The sequence below is a fragment of the Emys orbicularis genome, chromosome 2, assembly GCF_028017835.1.
Source record: "Emys orbicularis isolate rEmyOrb1 chromosome 2, rEmyOrb1.hap1, whole genome shotgun sequence".
Lineage (NCBI taxonomy): Eukaryota > Metazoa > Chordata > Testudines > Emydidae > Emys > Emys orbicularis.
Genome location: NC_088684.1, coordinates 200,881,291 through 200,894,211, shown reverse-complemented (window position 1 = coordinate 200,894,211; position 12,921 = coordinate 200,881,291). Strand labels below are relative to the sequence as shown.

Genomic DNA, 12,921 nt, shown 5'->3' with positions numbered 1-12,921 from the left:
TCAGTGTTAGCCATTATAGGCTAATAAATCATACTTTCTCTTTGAGATGTCAATCGCCAAAGTGCTTTGTAAAAATGTTGGCATCTGTAATTCAGCAAAGCCTTTTCATCTTGAAATAAGATGCTCCAGACTGATAACAAGAATAATCCTCTCTTGATCAAAAAAAAAATCTGCATTTTACCAATTAAAGCTGCTGCCAGAAGCCAAAAGGAGCAGCATTGAGACTCCACTGAAGTTTATCTCTGCTAAACACAAGGAGGAATACAGTTAGAGCTTTGTTTCATTTTCAGCTTGACTACTTTATCTTACTCTAAGAACTGCAGCATCTCAGCCCAGTGATACATGTAAGAATGGTATATGCAGACCTCATACCTACAGTACAAGCCACCAAACCTACCCACTCCTGACAAAAACACCACCCATTCATTTTATAGATTAGATACCCAGCACCTTGAGGAAAAGTCACACGTGCATAAACGCTTCAGAGCAAAAACACTGAATTTATTCCATTAGGATAAAAGGATCCGCTCCTTGTTTCTATTAAGAGGTTACACAAACAAAAGGTTCTGAAAAAAAGATAGAATAAAGGGAACGGAGCAACTGAAACTTTAGTGTCAAATTCTTAGAACTGTCTAAAATGTATCAGCTAAATTTAACTGCATACCCACAAGCCTACATTTGCACATGCAAAACTGCCATTTCTATGCATGATCAAGCATTTACACATGTAATAACCTGGTCCGCACAGATTAAGTTTTCCCAGGAGCAATCACTACACACGCAAACCTTTCAGGCACAGTTTGGGTGGCCAATGTGGAAAATGGGGCCCTGATATCAAAGATTGTGAAGCTAGCTTTTCATGTGTGCACTGTGGAGTAAACCCTCCCTTCTACCCTGTAGGCACATGTGGGAGGCAAAGCACAGCAGAAACACTGCATTTCCTCTGATGGATGTGGGGTGCCAGACAGTGGAGAACTTGCACTAGGTGGATACTACACTATTTTATGGCAGAGCCAAGCTCTACAGCAACTTTTTGCACAGGAGTGAATTTCAACCAGGATAAATCTGCTGGCCCAGGTCCCCTATGGTGGGGATGGCAGCAAGTTGGGCCTACTGTGCCCTTCCCAACACTCTGGACTAGCGGATACAATCAGTTATGCACCAGCTATGATACATGGGTGCTGAATAGTCCATTGCTCTGCCCCATGCCTTTTCAGCACATTTGTCTAAGCACTGTTTATTCAGGCAAGATATTCAGGATTTGGTCCTCAACCGCTATTTCACACATGGAATAAACGTTGGAAATCACCTGACTAGTATAACGAAAACAAGAAAGAAGTTGCCAGTGTGACTGCACAGCTACCCAAACCAACCACTGGACATGCAAAATAGTATTCATTTCAACAAGACTCCCCTCTACGTTTTTGCACTCAAAAAGCACAACCAATCCCCTTGCTCATTATCATACCTGGTCCTTCCCATCTGTGTGCCCACTTGTGCTAGTTAAACTGTGTTTTGCAGTTCATGTTTCCTTTCAGTTTAACTGGCTCCAGCAACGCAGATGAAAAGCAGTAGTAGGTTAACAACAAGTTTTACTGATGCTGAAAGAGAAATGCTAATTATAGAGCAATTAAAATTGAAATGATTACATGTCTCTCTCTAAATCCCCTTTTAATTCCTCACAGATTAGGGTGGTTTGTTTATTTGTAACCCTCTTTCTATTTAAAAAATAAAAGCAAACAGAACAACCCAACCTTTTTTTCCCTCACCGGTTCACTGAAGGCCATACTCCACATAGGGATAATTCAGGGCTACCAGCTTATACACACTATGTAATAGACCACTTAGGGAACCTGAATCAAAGTCCACTGGCATCAGTGGTGAGTATTTCCACTGAGCTTTGGATCAGGCCTCCTGTGAGTAAGAAAGTGTAGCTAATATAGCAGTGCTTACTCTAAACACAGCCCTGGGCTGCAAAAGGCATGAATGTCTAATACATGGGCTGCCTGCAGACATTTTGAAGATGGACAGGGGATGTGCCGGGCCCTCACGGCTATTGACTTTGCATGCTGCACGTGGAAAACAGCTGTGTAGCAGCCATTAAGTGAGTCTGGAGTTACTTAGCCTTGAAACCAAGAGCACTTACACAGTTACTTTTGATAGGGGTTAGAGGTCCGGGATGTAATTTACTAGTATATTTTTCAACAAAACATTCTATACTATATGCCTAAACAGAGAACGTGTGTCAGAGAGAGAGAGAGCACAACTGCGTTGGGCAGAGATGTGCCTTTTTACGCTCTAGAAAGCATGTTGGTGCTCTAAAACAACAACTCCACACAAATACACTCTAGCTGGGCATTGGCAGCCTGTGCCATATGAACCTGTGAAAGAAGGGGAGTATAATTTCCCCATAATCATTAAAAAAAAAAAAAACCTCGGGGGGGGGGGTTCAAAATCTAAGAACTAAAAATTCACCGAAGACCCTCTATGCATGTGCCTCCCCTTACTATCATCCAAGATCTGGAGACAGCTACAAAACACACAGAGGAGGTGTTGAAAAACCTTTCCATTGCTCTCTCTTACCTCTAAAAAGCTCCCCATCCCCCCAACCCCATCATCAAGTTCAGGATCTGGATTCGACTCAGGTCACCCTACTGTGAAAAAGATTTCCCTTATATTAATTGTCCACATTTTGAAAATGAGCAAAGTCCAGACCCAACAAGGGAAAAATAACATTGCTAGTTATAGATAAAATGCTCCACCTAGAAAATAACAATTAAAATAATGGTCAAATCTATTCTTCAGTCATTTCAACTGAAAGGAAATGTACCTGAGCTATTCAGGGCAAGGGCTGTCATGTATTTACACTGCCAAGTACAATGAGTTTTTGACCTTGTGGAGGCCGCTAGGTGATACTGAAATATAACTGAATAAAATAATAGCAAAGCACACTGAAAACAGTCCTTTCAAATAAAAAATACATTAAATACACGTGTCATTAGGCTCCTTTAGATCGTTTAGTCCCTCAATTCCTGGGGCCATGCCTTTACATAAAGTACCACACGCACTGTCAGCGCTGAAGAAAAGAAAGAAAGAATACATTTGAGAAGGGCTGTATTTGTAACTGCCTATTTAAAATAAGATGCTAATGCACAGCTAAATTGTTGTCAGTGGAACCCTGCCGTCCTGGTCCACGCAGCTCTGTTTGTTCTGTTGGCCATAAGATTTTCAAGGAGCTTTTCTTGAATGTGCACGCAGGTGCGTCTCACATGCTCAGTCACAGCCTGACCCTGCAATGTCTTACTCATGTGAATAGTTCTTATCCATGTCAGTAACCTGCCCCTAGTCACAGCATGGGGAATGGAGTCCCTTCCATGCCCTGGAACACTGTAGGTAGCTAAGGGAAGCTCTGTCCAATCCCTGCCCACCACAGCCATTCCGAAAGGGAACAGAAGCAGCACCAGGAGGCAGTGCAGAAGCAGAATAGCCAAGATTTTCAAAAGTGATTAGTGATTTCCAGTGCCTCAATTTTTGGGTTCCCAACTTGAGTCACCCTAAAGGGGCCTGATATTCAGTGGATGAGTGCTTAGCAGTGTCTGAAAAATCAGGCTTAATTTAAGATGTCGCAGATCAGGTATCCATAGATTGCGGCACCCAAAATCACTAGTTACTCCTGAAAAGCTTGGCCTATATGTCCTGGTGGGTAGCCCTGATCTGGGGGCATGGGCTGGCTTTGGGAGCTGAACCCCCTGCTTCTTTTGTGAGAGCGAGGTGCAACCCTCTGCCTCAAAGGAAGAATCTGGAGGAAAGTGAATGAAGGAAATGCCACATGTTGGTTCTTCTGAAAGGCTCCAATACCTGGCAAGTCCTATTGGGCACAGGCCATTTTGCATATCGTAGATTGGCCTTTGTAAATATTAAGGGCCAGAATGTGGCTGACCCTTGTGTACATGCCAAGAGGTGTGCATAAAGTACAAGCAGCCTTCCCACTGCCTGCACACAAGTGCTAGTTACAATAGCAGGCTTGCATTCAGTGGAGTGCAAGGGCAGTGGTATCCGTTCACCCTTGGGGGAGCAAATCCGGCAGCCTAGCCCCTGCAAATGCACAGGAAGAATTCAAAAAACTAAAATGCAAAATGTATGCTGTCAGTCTGAGTTTAGGGCTTCTTGATCTCGTATAATCAAACACAACCATAAGAGGATTTTACTGCTGTGCGATTAAGGGGAAAACACTAACCAAAAGAGGTCTATAGTTCTTCAAGTATAACTATTTGTGTTTTCAAATAAAAGAATAATTATCATCAAGGCTACACAGCAAGCGGGGGAGGGATGAGAAACAGTGTTGCATTTTTCTGATTGCCATTGTGTTAATATTTAAACAATAACTTCAGTCGTTTCCTTTAAGGATAATTTTCTTCAACAATTTTTTATCTTTAATGTCTAACCCCTTTGCAATATTTTGTTCTTTCTAGTCTCACTGATTTCTAGAGGGTGGGGTGGGAGGAAGACAAACTGCAACAAAAAGCAGATTTAAAAAAAATATACAGTATCTTATTAGCTTCTGGGCGTTGGAGAACATTTATCAAATATTTAAAACAAACTTGAGCTCAGCTAAGCCCAATTATAATATCTCGCTGGGCAGAGAAATTAATTAAACAGCTGCATGATAAAGACCCCAGCAGCAAACTGAAGTGCTAAAATAAATAAGGTTTTTTTTGAAGGATGTACAGAAGAAAGTATGTAACACACATGTTCAAACAGTAATGGAAGTAAGCAAGCTTTTCAGGAGTGCAATGTACCTGGCAGGCGAACATAGCCCAGGCCCTAATACTGCTCTCCAACTTTGTGATTTGCTAATGTGAAACACATGCATCCCTTTTGCACCAAGTTCAAATAGCCCTGGAATTTCAGCAGTGTAGCTCAGCGACTGAACCAGAACAAGGGCAGAACTTGTCAGGATTTAAGAGCTTTCAGCAAAACCCTTCAATTGCAGCGCCGGCACCCTATTCCATAGAAGGATATCAATTATAGATAGTGACTTGCTTTAGCAGGGCAGTCGGTACTGTCAGACACGAGATAGACAACCATGAAGAATCATGAATCTTTCTATTAACTGTTGGGGGGAGGGGGAAAGGATGGACAGGTGCTATAAATAAAGCACAGCATCTGAATGGTTTAACACCTTGCCTCTTGGTGTATGTATCATGAAAATTTAACCATGCTGAGTTCTAAGTGGCACACACCACTTGAAAATATGAACCACCACTGAAATTGTTACAGTGTCAAATCCTCTGGGGTGGGTCCACAACACCTCTTTTGTGTATATTTTTATTTATTTATTCATAGCAAGTAAAGTTCTGTTTATAAATTTAATAAGAAAACACCATCTCTTGGAGCCTGCTCCTGCTTTTGTTGAGTACCCACAATTCATACTAATGACAGTGGAAATTAGGATACACAAGCAGTGCAGGAAAAATAGTATCAAATAGTGATTAGTATGCCTAAGATTTAGACTTAATTGTGCTGTAATATATATGCTGTGTGTACATATACACACATACATAGTCTGTATGTTATATAATCTATATTGTAGCAGAGCACCAGCTCTACTATAGTTAAAGTTGAGAAGTTTCCTGTTAAAATCTCTATAGAATAGTACGTGCGCCTCTGTGCACACGCACACACACATACACACACATGACTTGATTCTCCTATTGTTTCACCAGCGTAAATCAAGAGTAAATTCACTGAAGTCAATAGAGCTACTTCAGTGAAAGAGTAGAATCAGGAGATATACACAGATATATACAAATACATATGTACCTCCCCCACAAGTAGTGATGATATCTATGTGATAAATTGCAATTAGCCTGCCCTTCACACAACTTCACCTGCACTCCGCCCACTAATCCCTCTGCACTGGAATTCATTTGAACAGAGCAAAACCCTCAGCAGTTTAAAACAAAACAACCTGCTAGAGCAAGAACTCTGTCTTTTCCTTAAATATGGAGTTTCCTCGAAAACTACAGTGGTCTGATGCAGAGTGGCCAATATTCAGTCCTGCCCCAGTGGCAGGTTTACAGTTCCTATTTAAAAATGTTAAAGCTCTCTACTTTCTGTAAAATACGTGAAATTTATGGAGCACATGGTAGAATGGTATGACACAGAGGTTTTATTTATACTTGTTTGTGAAGACCTGCATAACTCACTCATGTATGAGTCACACAGCCATTGCAAACTCATGCCAATAAAAGGACATTCTTTGTACGGGTCTGAACAGCGTCTAGCACAATGGAATCCCAATCCTGATTGGGCCTCCAGCTGCTGTCTCCACATAAATATTAAATTAGAATTAATATACTCACAGTAGACAACCACGTATTCTATCTTACCCTAATTTGCATGGGCACACACACTGCACACTAGGTCAGAACCTCAGAGGGGGAACATCTGCATTTGACCAACAGTATTTAATAAAAGCAATATAAAATTAAAGACGTAGGAGGAGAGTTTCAAAGGTCCAAATTAGGGCTGTCAAGCGATTAAAAAAATTAATTGCGATTAATCGTGCTGTTAAACAGCAATAGAATACCATTTATTTAAAAAAAAAACAAAAAAAGACGAGGAGTCTTTGTGGCACTTTAGAGCCTATCAAATTTATTTGGGCATAAGCTTTTGTGGGCTAACCCCCCCTTCATCAGATGCATGGAGTGGAACATACTGTAAGGAGGTATAAATACACAGCATATGAAAAGATGGGAGTTGCCTTACCAGGTCGGGAGTCCACTCCATGCATCTGATGAAGTGGGTTTTAGCCCATGAAAGCTTATGCCCAAATAAATTTGTTAGGCTCTAAAGTGCCACAAGCAGGAGCGGCGCCAGGGTTTTTGGCGCCCTAGGCGGGGGTCCTTCCACGCTCCCGGTCTTCGGGGCACTTCGGCGGCGGGTCCCGGAGCAAGTGAAGGACCCGCTGCAGAATTGCCGCCGAAGACCCAGAGCGCGGAAGGACCCCCCACCGCCGAATTGCCGCCAAGGGCGGCAAAATGCCGCCCCCCCCCCCCCAAATCCTGGTGCCCTAGGCGACCACCTAGGTTACCTAAATAGAAGCGCCGGCTCTGGCCACAAGGACTCCTCGTTGTTTTTGCTGATACAGACTAACAGGGCTACCACTCTGAAACCTGTCATTTATTTTAAATATTTTTGGATGTTTACTACATTTTCAAATATATTAAATTCAATTACAACACAGAATACAAAGTGTACAGTGCTCACTTTATATTTATTTTTGATTTCAAATATTTGCACTGTAAAAAACAAAAAAAATATTTTTCAATTCACCTCATACAAGTATGGTAGTGCAATTTCTTTATCATGAAAGTTGAACTGACAAATGTAGAATTATGTACAAAAAACCTGCGTTCAAAAATAAAACAATGTAAAACTTTAGAGCCTACAAGTCCACTCAGTCCTACTTCTTGATGAGCCAATCACTCAGACAAACAAGGTTGGTTACAATTTGCAGGAGATAATCCTGCCTGCTTCTGTTTATAATGTCACCTGAAAGTGAGAACAGGCATTCTCATGGCACTATTGTAGCTGGTGTTGAAAGATATTTATGTGCCAGATGTGCTAAAGATTCATATGTCCCTTCATGCTTCAACCACCATTCCAGAGGACATGCGTCCATGCTGATGACAGGTTCTGCTCAATAACGATCCAAAGCAGAGCGGACCGACGCACGTTCATTTTCATCATCTGAGTCAGATGCCACCTGCAGAACGTTGATTTTCTTTTTTGGTGGTTCGGGTTCTGTAGTTTTCGCATCAGAGTGTTGCTCTTCTAAGACTTCTGAAAGCATGCTCCACACCTCATCCCTCTCAGATTTTGGAAGGCACTTCAGATTCTTAAACCTTGGGTCGAGTGCTGTAGCTATTTTTAGAAATCTCACATCAGTACCTTCTTTGCGTTTTGTCAAATCTGCTGTGAAAGTGTTCTTAAAACAAACATGTGCTGGGTCATCATCCGAGACTGCTATAACATGAAATATATGCAGAATGCGGGTAAAAACAGAGCAGAGACATACAATTCTCCCCCCCAAGGAGTACAGTCACAAATTTAATTAACACATTATTTTTTTAATGAGCATCATCAGCATGGAAGCATGTATTCTGGAATGGTGGCCAAAGCATGAAGGGGCATACGAATGTTTAGCATATCTGGCATGTAAATACCTTGCAATGCCAGCTACAAAAGTGCCATGCAAGCGACTGTTCTCACTTTCAGGTGACATTGTAAATAAGAAGCAGGCAGCACTCTCTCTCGTCAATGTAAACAAACTTGTTTGTCTTAGCGATTGGCAGAATAAGAAGTAGGACTGTGTGGACTTGTAGGCTCTAAAGTTTTACACTGTTTTGTTTTTGAGTGGAGTTATGTAACCAACAAAAATCTGCATTTGTAAGTTACACTTTCACGATAAAGAGATTGCACTTCAGTACTTGTATGAGATGAATTGAAAAATACTATTTCTTTTGTTTATCATTTTTACAGTTCATATATTTGTAATCAAAAATAATAATATAAAGTGAGCACTGTACACTGTGTATTCTGTGTTGTAATTGAAATCAATATTGAAAATGTAGAAAAACATCCAAAAATATTTAATACATTTCAATTGGTATTCTATTGTTAAAAATGTGATTAACCACGATTAATTTTTTTGAGTTAATCGTGTGAGTTAACGACGATTACTTGACAGCCCTAGTCCAAATGCTAATTAGGTACCTAACTCCTTCAGTGGGAATTAAGCACATAAATTCAATTTGCACCTTTGAAAATCTCCTCCGGTCATTAATATTATATTGTTTTTATTAAACGCGGTTGGCCAAATTCCCAGTTGTAAGTATCGATTATATCCATTAAAGAAGTGCTTAGAACCCGCAGAGATCTAGGTCCCATTGTGCTACGTGCTGTCTGTACACATAGTAGGAGACAGTCTCTATTCCAAAGAGCTCACAATCTAAGGCCTGGTCTACACTAACCCCCAAATTCGAACTAAGGTACGCAACTTCAGCTACGTGAATAACGTAGCTGAAGTCGACATACCTTAGTTCGAACTTACCGCGGTTCAGACGCGGTCCACACGCGGCAGGCAGGCTCCCCGTCGACTCCGCGGTACTCCTCTCGCCGAGCTGGAGTACCGCAGTCGACGGCGAGCGCTTCCGGGATCGATTTATCGCGTCCAGACCAGATGCGATAAATCGAACCCGGAACTTCGATTGCCAGCCGTCGAACTACCGCGGTAGTGTAGACCTGGCCTAAGAGAGACAAAAAGTGGGACACAGAGGCTCAGGGAGGTGAAGGGCCAGATTTTCTAAGATATTAGGTGCCTAAAAACCTTTGAAAATCTGCTAGCAGATCAATACCAGAGTTGGGAATAGGCTCCCAGGTCAGTGCTCTATCCACTGGATCATGCTGACTCTGGTAGTTTGATTTGTACTGCTTTGAAGTGGCAGTTATAATTATTATTTACTATTATGGCTCTTATTATTTCATTTGTGCGAGAGGCCCCAATCAGAATTGGGGCCTTGTTGTACTAAGCATGTCCAGACACATATGAAGACACAGTCCCTGCCACAGAATTTTTTTCTTTGTAATGCTGTGAGGTCCCATATCAAATACTGGCATCGCTTTCAAATATAAGAGACATTCTATTTCCATGTAATTCTTGCTGCTGGCTCTTACCAATGTAATGGGTCCCTCTACAAATCAGATCAGTAACAATATCCACTTTTAAAATCTCACATTGCAATGCCATTTAAAACTATAATATGTTAGCTATATGACATGCATAGCAGAGTTCAATTAGATTGTATGTCTACAATTTAAAAATTTCAACTTTCCTCTTTTTTCACTACCAAAGGCATTTTTAATCTGCCTTTCTCTTTTAGTTCTAACATTTTGGTGGAAATGATTCATCATCAACATTGGATCATTTCTGAATATTCAGAAATGTTTCCCAGGCATCCTAATACTCCAATCTTGCAATCATCAGCATATATGTAGTTTGCTGTGGCCATATAGAACCATATTGAACTCAAGAGGGTGTTTTAGTAGCTGCAACAGTCTGTCTGCACGCAATCAATTGCAGGATTGGGGCCTAATTTTCTAAATTCAAAGTCTTTGTGTCTTCTGTTGAAACAGTCACTCTTCATTAAAACAAATATTACACCTCTGCTCAAGAATAATTCACATGGTCTCAAAAAAAAAAAATCCCACTACACTTGTGTAAAAATGTGGAAATATAATGTCATTGAAATAAATTTTCTTTTGAACTACTTGTCAATATTCTAATCTGTGATTCAGCAATAATTTCTGCATCACAAATTTGTTACTATTAAATATGTTTTGACGGAAAATTGCTAACGCAGCCTTAGTCATATTGGGCAATATCTTCAGCCAGTGTAGATGGGCATAGCTCCACTGACATCAATCTATCGATTTGCACCAGTCTGGCCTATGGTGCTCTAGAATGTATTAAAAAAACCCTGGAAAAATGCACATTTATCAACAGGCTTATTTTAATACTATAGGCCCGATAAAAGAATGAATTATGCATAATATACGGCACTGTATATGGTGCTTTTTCATGAAACAGCAAGGTTTTGATGCTCTGTTCTCTTTATCAGGTAACGTTGGTCTGCATCTCTATCCCCAGTCAGGGCACAGGAGGTTATTTTTTAAAAGTTCATCATTAAAATAGTTCTACTATTTGGCTATTTGATTATTTCACAGAGGTACAGTCAATAGAGTTGCCATGGGCTAGAAATAGGGGAAGAGCACGTTTGCTAGGAGAGATTCTTAAGTTTGATGGTACAATTTTTAGCCAAGTGTGCTACACAGTTGTAAGCAATGCAAAGAACATTTTGTTGGTGGGGTGTGTGCGTGGACTGGAATGAATAAGGCTACAAGATTTACCTTAATTCAAGGGACTGCAGTAACCCAGTTTATACATATCCAGCCTAGTAATCCACCTCAGTGCACATACAACAGTAAATTGATACATAAAATAAACTGTAAATCCTTAGGGGGAGGGAAGAATTTCCCCTTCTCCTCTTTCTATTGTAATAATCCCTTTAGGAAAAAAAATCAAACTTGGGTAAAGGTTAATAATAATTCATGTCCAGCTTACTATTACTCAATAACTATCAAAGTCTCTAACTCAAAATAGTGTTTGCTGGCTTACAGGATCAGAGCCATTACACTCTCTATTGAAGAGTTTATTGAATTTTACACTAAGCTTTAGCTGACTGAACAGGTCAAGCACTCTGGCTCACAGTTTTCTTTATTCTCAGAAACTCATAAACCCTTCTCCAGTTTGCAACGCTGTTAGCTAAGAAACTTGACTCAGCACAGGGTCAGAGAACCTGACCCCCATGAAAAAGGTCACATAGTTTTAAAACCCAGTTCCTGAATACCATTAACTTACATGCACTAGCTGTTCCTGCGTGTCAAACTCTCGTGAACAGCCTTCCCAATGGCAGTTCGTCTCATAGACCACTTCGGGCTCCTGCTTGCTTTCATCTTTGTCCCCTTCCTCCTTTACAAGGGTCATTCCTTCTGGCTGTTCCTGGGGAAAAAAATAACAAAAAACAATCCAGGTGTGAAGAGAGGCAAGAAGAAACTCTGATAAAGAGGGGGAAGAAAGATGAATTACTTCAACATTAAAGGAAAGGTACAGTAAGAAAAGCCCAATTTAGATTCATTTACTCTTGATTCAGCTCATTACCCACATTCAGATAAAACACAAAAGCCCCGAGTGGGCCTTGCAAACCAGACAGTGGAGATGGGCTATTTCTCTAAAGAGCTGGCTCCCTTTTTAAACAATATATTTTCCAGAAGTATCCAGTGCAGATCATTTCTGCAGGAACCTCCTCACATGGTGCCTTGTTACACGAACTGATAGACGAGGAAAAGAGAAAAGGCAGATCATGTCCCAAATTATTAAAACCTGCTGGCATTCGATATCAATGAGAGGTGGAAGAGGGTGAGGGGAAGGGTCAAAACTTCTTAAAAAAAATAACTGGGAGTCACAATGAAATAAATTAAAATAAAATCATGAATGGCCTACTTCTAATACTTGGATTAATTATATGGGTCGTCCCAATTGTTTCAATGGGATTATTACTGAGTGAGATATTATTCAGTATGAGTAAGGGGATCAGAATTGGGATCAAATGCTATGGCTGTGCTTGCAAGCAAGATCATCAGCAATCTAAAATGCACTTCAATTCTGAATCCCGTAATAGGCTCGGAATGCGAAACTTCTTCCAAAATTAGACTGATAATTTTCAGGATACTTGATGGATTCATTTGTTTTTTCCCCCACAATGTGTGTATGTGTGTGGTTGTTTTTTAATGTATAGCTTCAGTTCCTAGCAGAGCCCCATTCTCCCCAGCTTGCTATTTGCTCAGGCTAAGAGTCAGATGTCAGGAGTCTTTCTAAACATTTGTTTCAGATTATGAAGACATGCTATTTTCCACTTCAAACCCCCATGTAGGATTTAGATGGGCTTTGGTTTTGGTTTTATGGATTCAGTGAAAAGACTGAGGACCTGATTCTGATCTCACCTACCTTAGTGTAAATCAGAAGTAACTCCACTGAAGTCAGTGAGTTATGCTGGTGAAAAAGCATTTCAAATGAGATCAGAATCATATGCTGAAGCCCTGAATCTTCAAAGCACTTAAGCACATGCAAAGTCCAGTTAAAGCCAATGAGATTTAAGCATGTGCGTAACTTTAAGTATGTGCTTAAATACTCTGCTGAAGCAGGGTTTAAGTGCCTCAGGTTCACCTTTTATCACCAAATACACCACAGCAAACAGAGGATTGAAAACTCCTCTAAAGACATACACAGATGCAAGT

The 12,921-nt window shown here is 40.6% G+C and overlaps 1 protein-coding gene across 1 annotated transcript in view; it reads right to left on the bottom strand.

Moving 5' to 3' along the window:
* Positions 1–12,921, bottom strand: part of GLI3 (GLI family zinc finger 3) — a 236,148-nt gene that overhangs the window by 29,383 nt on the left and 193,844 nt on the right. Inside the window, exon 9 of the mRNA XM_065398399.1 lies at positions 11,486–11,626. Within this exon, the coding sequence (XP_065254471.1) occupies positions 11,486–11,626 (141 nt within the window). The remainder of the gene's footprint in view (positions 1–11,485; positions 11,627–12,921) is intronic.